Source organism: Salvelinus namaycush, chromosome 41, assembly GCF_016432855.1.
Source record: "Salvelinus namaycush isolate Seneca chromosome 41, SaNama_1.0, whole genome shotgun sequence".
NCBI classification, from domain to species: Eukaryota; Metazoa; Chordata; class Actinopteri; order Salmoniformes; family Salmonidae; genus Salvelinus; species Salvelinus namaycush.
The window spans coordinates 11907566-11928327 of NC_052347.1; the positions used below are offsets into that span (position 1 = coordinate 11907566).

Genomic DNA, 20762 nt, shown 5'->3' on the forward strand with positions numbered 1-20762 from the left:
GACTGAAAATAATCACTTATTATACACACTCAGGGCTGAGCACTAACGAGAGCCCATGCAACTCCAAATCTAATGGGAATTATGCATTGACGTCAATAGGATATTTGAGTGTGAAGTTTGAATTCTTCAATATTTCAGGCCCTAAGTGAATTGAACTAGGAAGTCATCTTGATCTGAGAGAAAGAGTCTATTTTCCAACAGACACGTTTGTCCAAAGTTTCTCAGTGTTCTACTTGTTATCAAGTCTTTATAATAATCTGTAGAGGAGATCTGAGCCCTTATTAACAAAGTGTCTCGCAGTAGTGCTGATCTAGGATCAGGTCCTTCCTGTCCATATAATCTTATTCTTTATAATCTAAAAGGGATACCTGATCCTAGATCAGCACTGCTACTCAGAGATGCTTTGTGAGTACTGGCCTGGTTCTGATGGGCACCATGATATTAAGATCTTATGACTTATTCAATTTGACATTTTACTTATTTAGCAGACGCTCTTATCCAGAGCAACTTACAGTCAGTGTGTTCATCTTAAGGAATGCTAGATGAGACAACCACATCACAGTCATGGTAAGTACATGTTTTATGTACTTATGACTACATGATCATCCTGTCTCCCTCACCTCCTCAGTCAGACCTCTCTCTGCCCTGGCGATCAGTCACAGTCAGGGGTCTTGAACCAGGAACAGACAGGGAGACAACATGCAAATTCTCCACGCCATTGATAGACCAATGTCATTCATCTCCTGATCCAAGTGGCGCTGTGACACACTCGACCCTGATAGAATCAGTACAGCTGTTGGAGTTGGACTTGGTGATCCAACAAAGGGGATCACCAAGTTGGAGAATCTCTCTGGAAAAGTTGCAGACACAGTGGTGCTGGGCTAGCCTTGTCCCAGATCTGTTTGTCCTATCTTGCCATGCTAAGGTTTGGCTGGCTTGGCTTCGAAACTGCTCTGTTATGCTGACCATGCTTCCCCCAGCCTGGACGTGCATGCCTTTATCCCCAAGTCTTGTAACTGCTAGCTAAGCTAGCTAAGGCTACTTAAGGCCCTTTGCATAATGCATAGCTGTCTCTGGCTGCCGGTATAAGATAGATAACATACTCTAGACATTCTAGAACACCCCGGCTGTATTCACAGTGTGTCAGAGTAAGAGGGCTGATCAAGGATCAGGTCCTACTTTCCATAAAAAATAGTATTAATTATGATCTAAAAGATTAAACTGATCCTAGACCAGCACTCTTAATGTGGGAAGCTTTGTGAATAGAAGCCCTGGAGTTCTCTCTTGGACAGTGACTGACACAGAGGACGAGATAGAGGTCAGATCCATGCAGGGAACAGACCACTATTGACCATTCCCTAAGTCAGATCTCCAACTCAATCGAGTGTCACGCCTTTCAAATCTCCTTGGTAGCGAGAGGGAATACAAAAGCTGCCCATGCACACTGATCCCCTGGTTGCACTGCAGAGGGAGATCGACGGGAGAGGCGGACATGTTGGAGTGCCCCTTGTTACATGGTTTCATGGTTCCGTGGCTAAAGATAGATAGTGACAACTCTATCTGGCTATTATAGAAACAATGGAACACATGGACCTTTTCACAAGAAATACAATTTCAACTACTAAACTTAAACTTTAGGCTACTCTCACCTCAACCCTGACCTTACCTTTGACCCTAACCCTCGATTAAGAGCACATAGCTATGTCAATAGGCTACTATTGTCCTTTCTAGCATGGCCATCTAGTGCCTACTGTGACAGCAAGACAAGGAACAACTAATAAACAGAGCCAATGGAGCCACTTCCTGATTTTCTACAGGTCTTCACTGTGACAATGAAGAGAGGATGTCTGCACTGATTAGGCCCACTGACGCTGGTCCGCCGTAACAATAGTAGCCACACAAACACAGGCTGGGTTAAACTAAGTTCACATCACGAGTTCAGGAACACTTATACAAGCGCTCGCCATAGTCTCCTCATTGTGTTACTATAATCATGGAGAAATATGTGCAACAACACAGCTGAGACTGCTGAATGATGTAAGTAGGTTGAATAAGTGTGTCATGGAAGACAAAACCTGAAACATATGTGTCTGAGTCAGGGCCGACCTGAACCGTACTGTGCTAGCTGGATATTTTCTTCTCGCATTGAGGTTCCAGCAACTATGGTGGAAGCATAACCAGGCCAGCTTGGTTTGACTCGGCTCTGTACTGGGAATATGGTATTATAGTATTGTTACGACCTCACGCCTAGGACCCAGTCAAATACCACACAATCTGTCATTAAGTGTCCTGCAATATCACTCAACTGTTCACAAAATAAAAACCATCTATAACCCAATTTGTGTTCTCTTGCATACATACCCCAGATCTGAGTCCAGCTCTGTCTCGGAGTTGAATACATACCCCAGATCTGAGTCCAGCTCTGTCTCGGAGTTGAATACATACCCCAGATCTGAGTCCAGCTCTGTCTCGGAGTTGAATACATAGCTCAGATCTGAGTCCAGCTCTGTCTCGGAGTTGAATACATACTCCAGATCTGAGTCCAGCTCTGTCTCGGAGTTGAATACATAGCTCAGATCTGAGTCCAGCTCTGTCTCGGAGTTGAATACATAGCTCAGATCTGAGTCCAGCTCTGTCTCGGAGTTGAATACATACTCCAGATCTGAGTCCAGCTCTGTCTCGGAGTTGAATACATACCCCAGATCTGAGTCCAGCTCTGTCTCGGAGTTGAATACATACCCCAGATCTGAGTCCAGCTCTGTCTCGGAGTTGACTACATAGATCAGATCTGAGTCCAGCTCTGTCTCGGAGTTGAATACATACCCCAGATCTGAGTCCAGCTCTGTCTCGGAGTTGAATACATACTCCAGATCTGAGTCCAGCTCTGTCTCGGAGTTGACTACATAGATCAGATCTGAGTCCAGCTCTGTCTCGGAGTTGAATACATAGCTCAGATCTGAGTCCAGCTCTGTCTCAGAGTTAAATACATAGATCGGATCTGAGTCCAGCTCTGTATCTGAGGGTCAGTAGTGGTCAGTAGGACTGCAGTACTGTGTTGTTGGCTGTAGCTTTACAGCTACATTGCCCACTGCTTTTAGCTGGTTGTTTTCCTCTCTCAGGTACAGGTGTGATGGCAGGTCCTTTGACAGCCATCTCTCTCTTATCCTCTCCTTCTTTCATTCTCTCATTCTTTCACCTATGTCTTTCTCACTTTCTTTCACTATCTCCCCTTCTTTCAACCTCTTCTCTGTTTTTAAATATTTTAAATCACTATTCTTTTCCTTGTCCTCCTTCTCTTTCACTCTAGTTCTCTCTCCCCTCCATCTTTCTTTACGCTTCCTCCATCGTCCTCTCCATCTTTCTCTCCCCTAATTTATCCTGGAAAACTCTTCACTATAAGCCTTGTCTCATAAAAAAACGTGTGACACTTTCAAAGTGAGCCATGTTCTTTCGGAGGGCTCCATTGGCTATTTATTAGCCTCATCTCCATGGTAATAGTCAGGAGGATGATGTGGTTCTGGCGTGACCCACCAGACCAGTCTAGAGAATGCTGCAGCTTCTAGTGTATAGCCCCATTAAGAGTATTGCAACCTTGATCAGACTACTGTAGCAGTGGCTCCTGTATAGAGTCAGACTGAATGCTCTTAGGACCTGGCAAAGGCTGTCTGCTGCTTGCCTGCTTCTATGACCCTTCTCCAAAGTTCAATACACAGAACGGACTAAAGGGTTCTATGCTCAGAACCCAAATAGTTCTACAATTAGCACCCAGAGTTCAGACCCAGTAAATCATTCTGTTATCGGAACCCAAACTGTTCTAAAATCAGAAGATAGAGTTAAGACCATCAGACCCCTCCCCAGCAAGGTTCTTCGGTCAACACCCAAACAGTTCTCAGGTCAGAACCCTCTCCCCATTGGAAATAGTTCTACACTCAGAATCCTCCCCCGCCAAGTGTTCTACAGTCATATGTAACATGATTAAATCATTTGCTAACCTCATCCACAGTCTCTCTCATTAGCATAGTCTCATGTCTCTCATATTGTTATTGGCTGCATTGATTTTATGCCGATCATAAAGCACTCTGATTTACAGTCTTCTCCTGTTTAACCAAATGGCTGAAAGGAATTTCCATCACCATCACTGAGCGAATCATGCACATGTATTTCAACAGGCTCTAGGATAAACCACTTGTTTTTTTCTTCTTGTGAATGTGACCTCTCTTTCACTCTATCGTTCAATTGCTTGCTCTCCCTCTCCCTCTCCCTCTCCCTCTCCCTCTCCCTCTCCCTCTCCACCTTTTGCTCTTTCTCTCTCTCCCACCATTTCAAAGTAAATCAAAGTCTTTAAAATTAAAGTATTTTCTAGCACCAAAAAAGACGCACACACACACACACACACACACACACACACACACACACACACACACACACACACACACACACACACACACACACACACACACACACACACACACACACACACACACACACACACACACACACACAGCTCCTCTGTGTAAAGGGAGACAACAATTTCCCACTACTCTCCCTTCGGTCCCTGGACCTGCTAAGCTCATCAGTCAGTCTGCTAAAGTCATCTGATCTGAAAAACATGTTATTGTACTGGGACTCCTCATTTACTGGAAGACAGGCCTCACCTAAGACACTACACTGAGCACAAATATAAACGCAACATGTAAAGTGTTGGTCCCATGTTTCATGAGCTGAAATTAAGGATCCCAGACATTTTCAAATGCACAACAAGATGTCTAAAATGCTGGGCACTAATTTGTTTACATCCCTGTTCGTGGGCATTTCTTATTTGCCACGATAATCCATCCACCAGACAGGTGTGGCATATCAAACAGCTGACTAAACAGCATGATCATTACACAGGTGCACCTTGTGCTAGGGACAATAAAAGGCCACTCTAAAATGTGTCCCACAACACCTCAGATATCTCAAGTTGAGGGAGCGGGCAATTTACTTATTTTTTTATTTAACCTTTATTTAGCTAGGCAAGTAAGTCAGTTAAGAACAAATTCTTATTTACAATGACGGCCTAGGAACAGTGGGTTAACTGCCTTGTTCAGGGGCAGAACGACAGATTTTTTTTTTACCTTGTCAGCTCGGGGATTCAATCTAGCAACCTTTTGGTTACTGGCCCAATGCTCTAACCACGAGGCTACCTGCCTCCCCAGCATTGGCATGCTGACTGCAGGAATGTCCACTCGGGCTGTTGCTAGAGAATTTAATGTTTATTTTTCTACAATAAGCCGCCTCCAACGTCGTTTTAGAGAATTTGGCAGAACGTCCAACCGGCCTCACAACCGCAGACCACATGTATGGTGTCGTGTGGGCAAATGGTTTGCTGATGTCAACGTTGTGAACACCCCATGGTGGCGGTGAGGTTATGGTATGGGCAGGCATAAGCTATCGACAACAAACACAATTTCCTTTTATCGATGGGAATTTAAATGCACAGAGATACCGTGACAAGATCCTGAGGCCCATTGTTGTGTCATTCATCCGCCGCCATGTTTCAGCATGGTAATGCACGGCCCCATGTCACAAGGATCTGTAAAAAATCCTGGAAGCTGAAAATGTGGCAGTTCTTCCATGGCCTGCATACTCACCAGACATGTCACCCATTGAGCATGTTTGGGATGCTCTGGATCGATATGTACGGCAGCGTGTTCCAGTTCCCGCCAATATCCAGCAACTTCGCACAGGCATTGAAGAGGAGTGAGACAACATTCCACAGGCCACAATCAACAGCCTGATCAACTCAATGTGAAGAAGATGTGTTGCGCTGCATGAGACAAATGGTGGTCACACCAGATACTGACTGTTTTTTTTATCCCCGCCCCTACCTTTTTTTCAAAGGTATCTTTGACCAACATATGCATACCTGCATTCCCAGTTATGTGAAATCCATAGATCAGGGCCTAATGAATTTATTTTAATTGACCGATTTCCTTACATGAACTGTAACTAAGAAAAAAACTTTCAAATTGTTGCATGTTGCATTTATATATTTTGTTCAGTATAGTTTGGTTCAGTCGTTTGGATTGTCATTGATTTACACAAAAAAAATATGCAGTGTAATTTTCTGATTTTGTGCAACTCATTCTTGCTTTCGTGCTTGTATTCAACAGCCTATTTCGCTTGATTGCGTCGTTGACAGTCACTCACAGGGAATGTTTGCTGTCATTTCTGCTATTTCAGAGATCCAAACATTGTCCCAAATAAAAGGGGATTTCAACATCAAAACAAATAGATCACAGCACAACACATGATCACAAAGCACCAGAGGCTTGAAACACAAATCGCTCCCCCTGTAAGCCTAAACCCACCTCGACAGCAAAGCGCACCAGCCACAATGACTTATTCATATGGAATAAAAGAAGATCCCCATCTGCGAACGTTTGCCAAAACTCCACATTAAAGGAACGCTTCCGCTTCCCTTCCGGAGAGGAAAACAGGGCCGTAATTGGTCTATTTTTGGGTCATCATGTGTCATGCTCTTCCTAACAAATTAGATTAGTCGTTTTGGCAGCAGGGTCCCCTGTTCTTTATCTCTTCTCAGTTACAGGCGCTGACTGCAGTGGGGTTGCCTTTGATTACTCTTGATGATCCTCCTTTCACGTGTCACTTCCTGCGTATTAAAAGGAGCGAATCACAGCATCGAATCAAATCAAATTTTATTAGTCATATGCACAGAATACAACAAGTGTAGACCTTACAGTGAAATGCTTACTTACGAGCCCCCAACCAACAATGCAGTTTAAAAAAAATACGAATAAGAATAAGAAATAAAAAGTAACAAGTAATTAAAGAGCAGCAGTAAAATAACAATGTGGAGACTATATACAAGGGGTACCGGTACAGAGTCAATGTGCGTGGGCACCGGTTAGTTGAGGTAATATGTACATGTAGGTAGAGTTATTAAAGTGACTATGCATAGATGATAACAACAGAGAGTAGCAGCGGTGTAAAAGAGGGGGGACAATGCAAATAGTCTGGGTAGCCATTTGATTAGATGTTCAGGAGTCTTATGGCTTGGTGGTAGGCATATGTTGTGAATGAGTATATTATGACTGTATCCCTGCTTTCTTTTCAGTGCACATTTTTAAAGAGAGTTTACGGTACATTTTTAGAGAGTTTTGCATGTTTTGAGTTGTGACCAATGAATTTCCCTTTAAAATACCCTTGCCATGAGTCTACCTCAGAGGGGCCTTCTTATCTTATCGTGCATGCACCATCCTGCTGGGGCCATGTCTCCTTTCCCAAGGAGAGACTTCCAGGGGGGAAGCTGGGTATGGTATGAGGGCATGAGAGCACAACTTGGGCCCCTTCTTTCCTACACATTGACTTAAAAGAGGATAGAGGGGATACTGTGGAAGCACCGTTCAGACCTCTACTACCTTTCTCCACAAAACATCCATATTGTTGTATACTGTATATCGCAGTACTTAAAATATAGAATACTTACATAATACAAAAAAATACTTATATTAATATTGTCAAAATTTATTTTAAGCATTGGCCCTAGGCTGTAATTAAAGCAACCAAGGACTTTTGTCTGTATTGTGTGTCAGGCCAGACAATGTGTGAGGATTACTGATTGGCGCCAGCGAGGGGAAAGTAGCACAGCTCACTAACGGAGCCTGCGGCATCTACAGCAGCATCTACAATGTCACCCTACGACACAAATACTACAGTGTCTACAACGTCACCCTACCATAGGACGCACTACAGCGTCTACTCTACAAAGTCACCCTAGGACACACACCACTGATCAGAGAACAGTGTGACCGCTGGATCGGGCCGTTTAGGAGGCAATAAAACAGCTCCGGGGACAGTGACTGTGGATAATAATGGGAGATAAGCCTCCAATGACGAGCAGAGGTTATAATTGACTATCAATCATCAAGTAATTTAGGGTCAGACTTTAGAGTAGGGGTGGAGACGCGGTAAACGACTCCTTGGTGGTTGGCGAAGGAACAAGCGGTTGGAAGTTGTCATGCACGGCAATCTCTGAATTCCAATATGGTGGACGGAATATAAAAGGCCTACTGGAACGGGTAGATGTCCATTGGGTTAGCTTTACAGCAGTGGATGACTGCCAAAACGTGAGAGTCCTGTATTCTATTGTGAGGTTCAGAAGCCTCATCCCCCCACTATCACTACTATTAGTCATAGTATTAGTAGTAAGGAAGAAAAAGAACAACACAAATGTTAACAGGGCCACTCTTAGAACCCTCTTTAGAACCCCCACAGTCCTCCAGTGTGAGTCACTCAGGAAATGACTGGAGTGTATCTGCCACTGGCCAGTCGTCTGATACGGAGGCCCTGAGGAGACAAACAGAACAGAGCCTGTGAGGCTGAGGGAGGCTGCACTGAATGACTGAACTGTTTATATTGGGCTCTGGCCATCCAGACAGCGCATCTGGAAAAGAGCATGAAGGAGTATAAGAGAGAGAAAGACTAAAAGAGAGAGAGACACTGGCTGCCAAGTAGGACTCTAGCTGCTGTTGCCTGCTCTCTGTGTTGTTCTGTGAATGGAGAACAGCAGGATCACAGCAAACATGAAAAAAGTGGAGCTGGGATCACTTTATCACAGGGAATACGTGGGTGGTTGAGGTCAGTCAGACATCCTCTTTTTCTCTGGACTTTTTTATATAAAACTTTTTGCAGATTGTACGCCTCCACATAACAGGGTTTTTTATTCACTTCTCTAGTTTGTCTGGAACTGAGATGATGATGAAGTTTACAGAGGTAGACAGTTTAACTGTTACTAGCAGCATCTTTATGAGGAAGTGTTGTGAAATGCAGATTTTCTATTGGTGGAGCTAAGGTCCAGGGTGCAGACCTATTGGTTGCTATGTGATTTAGTATGGTACAATTGGGCAGTTAGTGTGGCATTTAAATGCAGCTGCCGCAGTGAGGTCGACAGTAATCTGTTGATAATCTTTATGCTGCCTATAAGATGTTAAAAACAAACATTTGACCACAGATTTCAAGAAAACCCCCCATTTAATCCAACTGATACCATTTTCAGATATCAGAATAGGCCTACAAGATATAAATATGACATGGATTACATATGTTGGGGAAATAACGAAAAATAGTAACCCCCTCTAGCTACAGTAATACCCCTCAATTATCCTTCAAAACACATTAACAATTTGATAAAAATTACAATATTTTGATATAGTCCCATTGGTGCATTCGACCCACCTGAACCCATGTCACATCCAGCTGTGACCCAGCTTCATAGAGCTGAATATTGGGGTAGCCAGATGTTGAGGAGATCGGAAAATGCAGTCATGCAAAATAACATAGGATACAGGAAATTATATGAAGCTTCCTGTTTGAAGAGCTGGATGGAACTCAGATGTTCTGTATGAAGTTCAGTAACGCTGGGTTCATATCTACTGTATGTATCTGTGATTTGAAAAGGAAAAGATTGATCCATCACTAATCTATAACAACCATTTGGTTTCCTTCCTGGGACAATAAGATAGGAGAGTGGAAGAGACAAAGTTGCTCAAAAAGGCCTGATACTCCAAGAAATAAGATCAATACTTTTCTTGATGATCCAACATGGTGGTTCTGTTGCTGTAAACACAAGGGTTTAACGTGCCACTGTTCTCATTATGGCTCTTTGAACATTTTCAGGCATACAGGGCTCAAGTGCTTCTCCCTTTCTTGAGAAATTGAATGCGGATGCTGATTTTAAATAGTGAAGATTGTATTTTATCTAGAGGAAGGACAATAATCACCGTCTTCTCATTATTTACAGCCACCTGTACAGTTTGTCAAGTCTTCGGATAAGTGAAGTATCATATTTACTGAATATTTCTCCCTGCGTGTTGAATAAATCCTAGAATTACAAGGGAACGATATCTTTGAAAGTGGAAATTGGGACAACTAGTGGAAAAAATGTACAGCCTCTGGAAAACAAATATAATCATTCCATCCAGGTGCAGATGTTGGTAATAGGCATTTTCTCCATATTCACCCTTGGAAACAACTCTAAAGTATAACCATTTCATTTATGGACATCTAACACCAGTGCGTCTAGCTAATACACATGGTGTTGTCTACCACCTCATTCTACAGTAATATCATGCTATAACTTATCTATCCATCAAACCTCTGATGAAAAATCAGCAATGACAGTTTGCTCTGCTAAAGCTACTCAGAGAACACCATGATGTTAGTGAACTTGGCCACCGTCTATATATTTGGAGTATTACTTTGACACACATATGGAGATCCTCATTGATGTCTGTGGGACTGTGGGATCTCATTCACATAATGTATTTCCGTAGCTAGTGACCCCTCAGAGGGAGGGCTTGTTTCATAGTGTTTGTGTATTCCAGCCAGAGAGATGTGAAGTGACAGAGGTGAAAGGAAATTAAATGTGTGTGTGAAGGGACCCATGCCTCAGAGCCACCGTAAATCTCTGTCTACACCCCGAGGCGCTCTTGACTCTCTGTGTGTGTGTGTGTGTGTGTGTGTGTGTGTGTGTGTGTGTGTGTGTGTGTGTGTGTGTGTGTGTGTGTGTGTGTGTGTGTGTGTGTGTGTGTGTGTGTGTGTGTGTGTGTGTGTGTGTGTGTGTGTGTGTATTAGTCCCCCCTAGGACAGCGTCTTGATGCAGCTTGATATCTAGCCGCTACTGTCCTTGTGAAAAGGTCTCGTTATCAATGCTCTCTTGGACATCAGCAGGCCCATTCTTGAGCCTGTCAGGCTGACCTAGTCCAGAGAGCCTGAGTAGACCGACCTGCCTTGGAGGCCATTCACATTTCATTTCACGCTTCCCACCATGAAAAACATTAGTCATTCTTTCTTCTCTCCTCTCACAAATCCCCACACAATGTAGTGGAGAGGTTTGAAAGGTCAATAGAATAGGTTAGGATCCTCCGTATTGTATCAGCAGAACAGATACAGGCTACACACAGTGATTCCCTGCACATCCCATTCACTACTGGAGATTGTCCCACTGTCATGAAGACTAGGCTGATCCCAGATCTGTATGTGCTTTAGCCAACTCCTCCTCTATCATCGGCGGGGTTTTTCTGGATCAAAAGGGGGTTTAGGTGGTGGGCGTGGCAGGGGCGTGGCAGAGTGCGTGGCAATGAGCGCGGTGGTGGGCGTGGCAGGGGCGTGGCAGAGTGCGTGGCAATGAGCGCGGACGGCCTTATGGCGCGGCTACATTTTAGAGGCCCCCATCTTGTCGCTATAGATCTTTTTTTTGCATTTTTAAGTCCATTTCCTGCAATTCTACACCTTTTGCCATGGAGCTGAGAGAAACTGTTGCAGTTTTAAGGCACATTTCCTGCAATTCTATGCATTTTGCTATGGCTAATCCTGTGTTCTATTGCTCAAACATAAAAACTAAATGAATACTGCTAAATTCATTGTTTTGGGAATTTTCAATTCTCCTTGACTGCCTAGATTTTATTTTGATATATGGGTCCATTATCTTTTCAACATAATTGATATCTGGTTTTAATCGTTTAAGTTAATCACTTAAATATTTTTTCCGTCCCGAAAAATGTTTTTCTTACAGTGTTTGGACTTCAATGGATTACAATGTAAGAAATATCCCTGATTGGTATGCCGTATATGTAGTCAGGGGACTTTGTTAAATCAGATCAAGGATCAGGCTTCTCATCTCATCATTGACGTGGGGAAAGTCTTGGTAACACTTTATTTGGATAGTCCCAAGGAGATGGTTTGTAAATGTTCAGTAGATGTTCAATAACTGTCAACATCATGTCAACTAACTATCCACTAACCCTAACTCTTACCCAACCTTAACCCTTATTCTAAACCTAACCTTAACCTTAGTAAGTGTTTGCTTATCAACATATAGCGTGTTGATAGTATGACCATCTGTAGACCATCTATATGGGACTATCTAAATAAAGTGGGACCAAAGTCTCAATGTAGTAGTGATGTACGTATCCTGTATTTGTGAAGAGAGGGATGGTTTTTCTCATCTCTGTCATGTTTGTATCCTGTTTATTGGTGTCTCTCCATTCAGCCCACATCCCCAGTTGGATGTAGGGAGGTGACAGACAGCAGCTCCAGTTGGATGTAGGGAGGTGACAGCCAGCAGCTCCAGTTGGATGTAGGGAGGTGACAGCCAGCAGCTCCAGTTGGGTGTAGGGAGGTGACAGCCAGCAACTCCAGTTGGATGTAGGGAGGTGACAGCCAGCAGCTCCAGTTGGGTGTAGGGAGGTGACAGCCAGCAGCTCCAGTTGGGTGTAGGGAGGTGTTGGACAGCAGCTCCAATAGGAAGTAGGGAGGTGCCAGCCAGCAGCTCCAGTTGGATGTAGGGAGGTGAAAGCCAGCAACTCCAGTTGGATGTAGGAAGGTGACAGACAGCAGCTCCAGTTGGATGTAGGGAGGTGACAGCCAGCAGCTCCAGTTGGATGTAGGGAGGTGACAGCCAGCAGCTCCAATAGGAAGTATGAAGGTGACAGACAGCAGCTCCAGTTGGATGTAGGGAGGTGACAGACAGCAGCTCCAATAGGATGTAGGGAGGTGACAGCCAGCAGCTCCAGTTGGATGTAGGGAGGTGACAGCCAGCAGCTACAGTTGGATGTAGGGAGTTGACAGCCAGCTGCTCCAGTTGGATGTAGGGAGGTGACAGCCAGCAGCTCCAGTTGGATGTAGGGAGGTGACAGCCAGCAGCTCCAGTTGGATGTAGGGAGGTGACAGCCAGCAGCTCCAGTTGGATGTAGGGAGGTGACAGCCAGCAGCTACAGTTGGATGTAGGGAGGTGACAGACAGCAGCTCCAGTTGGATGTAGGGAGGTGACAGCCAGCAGCTACAGTTGGATGTAGGGAGGTGACAGCCAGCAGCTCCAGTTGGATGTAGGGAGGTGACAGCCAGCAGCTCCAGTTGGATGTAGGGAGGTGACAGCCAGCAGCTCCAGTTGGATGTAGGGAGGTGACAGCCAGCAGCTACAGTTGGATGTAGGGAGGTGACAGCCAGCAGCTACAGTTGGATGTAGGGAGCTGACAGCCAGCAGCTACAGTTGGATGTAGGGAGGTGACAGCCAGCAGCTACAGTTGGATGTAGGGAGGTGACAGCCAGCAGCTCCAGCCCATGACCCTTAATCTACTAACTGTCCCCATCCCTCCAGAGCTCATCTCCCCCATTTGTTTAAGCATGGAGAGGGCTTGCAGCAGCCGGTAATCCTCTCCATCTACACACAAACACACACACACACACAAATGCACACGCACATCAAAGCACATACACACACGATTAACTGCTATCTCATCCTGGTCCATGGGAGTGGGAAACCGTGAGATACTGTACACACAGCTGGGGCTGAGCCCTCCACCACCAACCTACTCTGGCTGAGTACTATATACATGGTAACTGCAGCATTCACTTTGCTCTGAATACTCCTAAACACTCACTATATATACAGTACACTCATAAAGCCACACACACACACACGCGCGCAGGTCATGCAGAGGGTCCCTGTTCGTCATATGGCTGGCCCCGCTGGGTACTGACTATGAGGTGTTATGCTGTGACAAACCAACACAATATATATATATATATATAAATACTGGTCTCCATCAGGGGAAGAGTAAGACTACTACTACTGCAACACCACGGCAACAGCAGACCCTGCTGATCCCTCTCCTCACAACTAAATAACACATTCATTTTACATGATGAGGCTGTATTTTACAGCAGAGAAAAAGCAGTGAGTGCAGATCTACCATGGCACAGAACACAAGGAGAGAGAGAGAGAGAGAGAAAGAGAGAGAGAGAGACAGATGGAGAGAGGGAGAGAGCGAGAGACAGACAGAGCGAGAGACAGACAGAGTGAGAGACAGACAGAGCATGGTCTACTCTACTGACATGCTGGTCCAGAATAAGCATTACTGTACACATCCTCTTATAGAGCAAAGGAGAGGAGAGGAGAGGAGAGGAGAGGAGAGGAGAGGAGAGGAGAGGAGAGGAGAGGAGAGGAGAGGAGAGGAGAGGAGAGGAGAGGAGAGGAGAGGAGAGGAGAGGAGAATATGTAGTGCAGCACTATACTGTTGATTCAGTGTCCTGCCATCACAAATGCACAAAGTACATTTCTTTCCAGTAAGCTGCAAGCTCAAAAACCAACAGTGCATATCAAACCTGATGTGAAGACAAGACAGTGGTCAAGAGGATAAAAGCATTTTCAGGAAGATACACACCTCACTCTAGCCAACACTAATCTATCCCTAGAAAAGTAACACCATGGTCAAAAGAATAAAAGTACATGCTGAGGATAAATAGTCTCCATCCATTTGAAGGACGCATTTGGCCTGAGGAAACCAGAGGTTATAAGATCCTGTGTGTTTGGAGACAGAGGGGGACTGGATGTCCTGGCATGCTGGCTGACTGTAGTGACTGAGGGTGGATACACCTTTTTCCTGCATCTTCAGCAGCTTTTACAATCTATGATCCCTTACATAACTGTTCCAGCCGTGCCTTTTCCTCCGCTCCACTCTGGTCGGCCTTCTCTTCCCTTCCCCAAAAGCCAACATGTAACACATGCAGGCATGAATGCACGCATAGACAGAACCTTGAACTTGAGGGCCGACAAAGCCCAGACTGGAGAGGGGGCTGTTCTTTCCCGCAAATATTCTTTTCAACATATGACCCAGGACTCCTGGGAGCTCTAGCACACTGAGAGAGAGGAGGAAAATAGAGCTCAATTTGCCTCACGCTTCCAAAATCCCCCTCCCCCCCTCCCTCCCTCCCACACACACACACACACACACACACAGCCCCCCCCCCCCCCCCCCCCCCCTCACACACCCCAAACCTCCGTATTGTTGGCCTGGTCTAGGTCTGTTTTTAATCTATTCAACTATTCTTCATGTGGAACACTTTACTACGCAGCCCCGTATATCAGCCAGCCAGGGAGGGAACATGGACTGGAGAGGAATCATGGCTGTTATTGAGAACCTATGCGTGCTCTCTCCAATACTAGGACCCTTCTGCTGGGACACAACAGTTCACCAATTCCTGCCACACACACCACACTCACTTATAAACATTTCTTAGACCCCTTTTTTAAGATTGAGAAAACAGTGCTGAGGTCCAAGAGGATTTCCCCAGTCTCTCCTAACACAACAGAACACAGAGCGCATTTACATCTACCCTCTACCCTTCAACTTCATGTGGGCCCGTCTGTCAATAATCCCAAAACTCCAATTTAACTTACTCCAACTTACTGTAACTTAACTTCAACTCAAGCAGGGGGTATATAGGGGAGTATCAAAGACATATAAGGGTAGCACGCGCTCCACCATTCAAAATATGGACTTGACATCATTCAGTCTCTCTTAAAAAATAGATAATATCTCAATAACATTAACCTGGGTGAATAAAGGTTAAATGCAATAGAAACATCTGCTTATTTGGACCTATATTAGGGTGTGTGTGATAGGAACAGTGTGTTTTAAATTATAAGATGGTGACTTATTGACTTGAAACCTCTCTGGCCACACACAGACACACACTCTCTCTCAACCCATCCACCGTACAGTATCAACTCCCCCCTCTGCTGTATCTGTTTGTATGATCAGATATTGAGCCTGGCCAAACAAGGTCTCTGTTATATAGCCAGCAGGGCATCAGGGTGGTGACAACCACCCAGCAGTCACAACACAGAGCCCAACCTGACAGAGGTGACTCACACTGGGCTGAATCACACAGGGAGGCCTGGGTGGAGAACCAGACAACCCACCAATCAATGTATAAGATATATATTTAGACTGACATACAGTATATTTAGACTGGAAAGAAAATGACTGTTAAACTACGATAGAAGGAGAGAGAGGCTATAGGACGTAGTATTGACCAGTCTGGCTGACTAGTGGTGGCCCTTCAGGGTTAGATTGAGAAGTAACTGATTGGGGAAGCAGTGGATGTTGATGCTTTCTATAAGCACGACCACAGTCAGCAGCCAGCAGACAGAGAGATGGAGAGACGTGGAACACATAGGCTCTATTACCAATAAAATGTAGTCTTCATATTCTTTTTGGCTGCTACTTTTTCCATGTAATGCAGTTGTGGTAGTCTAAATCCAGACTGGCCTGCTGGGATCTAGTTCTGCAGGACTGCAGTAGTAAACTAGAGCTGCTTCCAGCTCTGCATGTGCTTTAGTGCCCTCACTATTGTTGTCAAGCCATACATTCAACGTCTATACCACGTTGGTTCCACGTCATTTCATTAAAATGTGGTGGAAACAATGTTGATTTAACCAGTGTGTGCCCAGTGGGTTGGGACTATAAGGTTCTATCTGCAATGATTTTGAGATAATTGGCCTTAAAGTTCTGAACGCTCATTGATTTGACTGGTGTCAGGAATGTTTATCTTAACAACGTGAATTGGAGTATTTACTTTACTATATAAGTAGAGAACATTGAACAGAAAAAGGCTACGTCAACAACTCAATTTTGACAAATATGTAGAGAGAACCTTCTAGTCCCAAGCTGTTGACCCACTGATCAGGTCAGTGGAGCCCTGGGAGGGCCAGTCAGTTTGGCAGGCTGCTGTGCTGTGGCATACTTTGAAGGACTCCAGTCCACCTGAATAAATGGTGGATCGGCACAATGTGAGCTCTGTGCTGCAACAGAGCAAAGAGACGTCTTCTAGCTGGACCAGCTAAGCGTGAGTTGCTCTAAATTGTGGAGAGCTCATATAGTCATTGAACCGTGACCCATCAACTTTTCAGCTGCACTTCTCTTAGCTACTTCACAGAGGGTGGGCCTTTGGTAAACACGGAGGTCCAGAGACGCCCCATCTCTTCCAAAGACCAAACGTAAACAAACAACCTCCTTAACATTCTCTGTCTGAAGACATTTTTCCGTCCACAGAAGCAAGCACACGAGAAGGTCTGGGACCGTTGCTTCCTCTACTTCTATCCTGAATGTGGGTTGGTCAGAGTAGAGGGCATAGCAGGCCTTCAGGTCAAATAAATACTGTGGCTGAGTGTAGTAGGTGCTTAATGTCCAATTCTTCATTAGTGCAGACGAAGGACAGGAGACAAGGAGACAAGCAGAGGAAGCCATATCAGACTATTGAGATACGCCTCTGAAGGGGTATGTGTCTCGCCTCGGCTGGCCTGGAGCGTGCATGGCATAACCTCGCGGCTGCACGGGCACACAAGCGTAGCCAATGAAAACGGTCGGTTTTCGCACTGAGTAAACAGAGCAGTTTGTGGCCAAACATACACACACAGACACACAGTCCGTCGGTAGACATGCTGTGAACGTAACTAAAGGGATAAAAACACTGATTCATTCCATATGGTCTCTCACTCTACCAGTCAGTGCCGCACACGCACGCACACACACACACACACACACACTCTCTTTTGTGCCACAGTTGAAGCTAGTAGAAATGACACTGCTAATAAAAACACTGTTCATTTAATCTGTTTAAATGTTCCGTTCAGAATTGGACATTAGAGTCTTCTGCTTCATGTCAAATGAGTGGATTAAACAAAGCAGCAGTGAGGCACCAATCAGAGCAGGTGCCTGTGGAGAAGCATTGTATTGTGGAGTGTCATGCATGTCAGATGGATTCAATCACCTTCGTTTCTGCTGCTGTCCAGAGTTTTTTAATGCCTGTGTGTGTGTGTGTGTGTGTGTGTGTGTGTGTGTGTGTGTGTGTGTGTGTGTGTGTGTGTGTGTGTGTGTGTGTGTGTAGTGCTCTGCTCTCTCCTATAAGGCCTCAGTGGTGGGGATGAACACTGGTGGAGAGGAGTACAGCACATCACTACTACCACCCACAGTTAGCTAATCATCACACAACAGATAGGAGTTTTATTGAACGGAAATCCAGTAATAGACTGAATAATTGATTAAGGAGGAATATGTACTCATCCCTGCACTGATCTGGCCTCCCTCCTTACCTCTCTGGCCTGTCTCCAACCCTCCCTCCTCTTCCTCCCTCTCTTTCTTTCTCTCACTCTCTGACTCCCTCCCTCTCTCTGTCTACCACTTGATCTCTATTTGTTCTCTCTATTATCCTTTGGCCCTCTCTCATTCTCCTGCTCTCTCCATCCCTCTCTCTCTGGCAGCTCTCCATCTGGCCTGGCATGCTATGTGTGTGTGTGTGTGTGTGTGTGTGTGTGTGTGTGTGTGTGTGTGTGTGTGTGTGTGTGTGTGTGTGTGTGTGTGTGTGTGTGTGTGTGTGTGTGTGTGTGTGTGTGTGTGTGTACGTGTGTACGTGTGTACGTGTGTACGTGTGTTAATCACACTGGCCCAGCAGGACTCCTGTCGACCGCCCCACGCCCGGCGTGTCACAGACAGTATCCCACAGAGCAGAGCCAGGAACCGTCTCTCACCCACTCTGCCCTGCTCTGCTACCCAGCCTAATCACCTCCTCCCTGGGCTGTCTCTCCTCAGTGACCCTGGTACGCTCTGGTTCTGTTCGGGCATACAGTGTATATACTGTAGATGTTGGGTGAGGAGATCACTGATGATTGGTGATGATGATATCCTTCATGTGTCCTAAATCAAGCCAAGCATGCTAGACAATAAGCCCGGTGGTCTCTCTCTCTCTCATCAACTGTCTGCAGAACTGGCATATGTGGCACTGTGTGTATCCTTCCAGGAGATATTAATACGTTATTCCAGATGAGTGAAAACAGCATGGCCTATATCACACACACACATCCCCTCCAACACACACACACACACACACACACACACACACACACACACACACACACACACACACACACACACACACACACACACACACACACACACACACACACACACACACACACACACACACACACACACACACAAATACACACACTGACACCTCTCTTATCATTCCAGACCACAATCTATCATCCATCCATTCATTCTCTCTCTCTCTCTCTCTCTCTCTCTCTCTCTCTCTCTCTCTCTGTTAGGGAAGACTGCCGTGAGGGAGAGGGGGAACAGGGATAGGATGGAATGGAGGGGGGGGTTCGATTTTCCTCTCTCTGCTGTCTAACTGTCAATTATCTCTGGTTGGCATCACAGGACCATACAATATGTCTGTCTGTGATGTCTGTCTGTGGTGTGTGTCTGTCAGTGCTGCTGCTGACGTCTCCCACCCACCACTGGAGGGGAAGCACTTTGATAGCAGCACAAGGAGGGCTCTGTACCCTCTTCCCTCGTTCCACTCTGCCACAGTGAATAACATACATCACATAGCTCTGGACTAAACAGTAAAGGGGCCTAGCAACAGCTGTAGATCAGTGTTTTCTCAAAAGGTGGGTCGGGACTGTAGTTGGGATTAGGGCCAGGAGTTTTTCCTGGACTTTTCTGTCTCAAATAGAGATATCCAAATACTGAGCCGATTGTGCTTATGTCCACACACTCACACACACACACACACACACAGCATCTAGTCGTGGAACTGAGCCAAAGAGAGCACTCTTCAATTCGTCATAACTTTATATATCACTGAGCAATGCTTGAATTAGCCTTCCCTACATATGGAATGACCTGTTGAGCTTGCCTAGAATGAGTGTGTAACTGACCTGGTGACTTAAAGTCTTAATAATAAGCCAAGGGAGTATGCGTTCTGCATTCAGCCTCATGACAGTGATCTATTCATACAGGCATCATGCCTATCCGCTGGAGTGTGACAGTCCTGTTTGTTCTTATTTACGCAGAATATAGGTCAATCCATATCCCTCCATCCCGCATTAGCACGCTACACATCCACTGTGTGTGATGACTGATGGTTCTGTTTCAGATGACTTCTCATGGAACCATGAAACATGCTCATTACTGGGTCGCTGTACCATACACGAGTGAGGGTGAACATGTGTCAATGTAGAGGGATAAATGTTCACATTCTAAATGCCTTCTATTTATTTTCGTATTCTTTCTTCTTTTATTATTTTCTAACGTCATCTTTAAATCTATTGTTACATATAACAGACAGATTATAGTATTATGATTATTATTATTATTATGTGAAATATCACAATACCAAATACGGTGTTAACCTGATTGTTGTCATTAAACCGGCCTTGGGTCCTGCTGTAGCCTACCCAAAATGATCCTAGTGTACACAACAACACATCGACACATGAAAGATAAACATGCGTGTGAATGGGATGTAACGTTACCTTGATTGTCTTCGTCCATGGCTGAAGGGGAAAATGCAAAGGTCCAAAAAACCAAGTAAGATCGCTGAAACTTGTTGTATGAATATGGGGTAAATTATTGAAATGCGCGTTTTAATTTGCAGGGTGCATTTGCAGACAGGTTGACCACAGAAGCCGCGTCTTGTTATGGGGAATATTATTTTCTTGCCATCAATGCTGGAATCACGAGGCAATCCGCTTGGATATCCGTCATCAGTGTAGCCTATTTCAGATGGAACTGAATCGGCGACGTCTTTTTTCTAGAGTGATCGGTTGCATATTATCCGGCAGATACACCTTCACTCCACTAGCATCGGGAGAGTAGGCTATCCCATCCGAGCTCCACGACTCCGCTTCTCCACTAGACAGACAGGCAGCTTTCACTGTACGTCATCATTATCTGTCCCGCCCTGTGGAGCAACGACTACAAACCTGCCCTCATGTGACTGTACTGTACAAAGGCTGTACTGTATTGTAATCTGTGAGGGAATTATTCAATCATATCCCCAGATCAGTGACGAGGTCAAGCATGTATAATATAGGCCTACATATTAAATCATATCCCCAGATCAGTGAC

The 20762-nt window shown here is 45.1% G+C and overlaps 1 protein-coding gene across 1 annotated transcript in view; it reads right to left on the minus strand.

The window, feature by feature from the left end:
* The window catches only part of LOC120034034 (cytohesin-3), a 45451-nt gene extending 24923 nt beyond the window's left edge, over window positions 1-20528 (minus strand). The window contains exon 1 of the mRNA XM_038980426.1: window positions 20168-20528. Coding sequence (XP_038836354.1) covers window positions 20168-20186 — 19 coding nt within the window. The 5' untranslated portion in view covers window positions 20187-20528. The remainder of the gene's footprint in view (window positions 1-20167) is intronic.
* Between the last annotated feature and the right edge of the window lie 234 nt (window positions 20529-20762).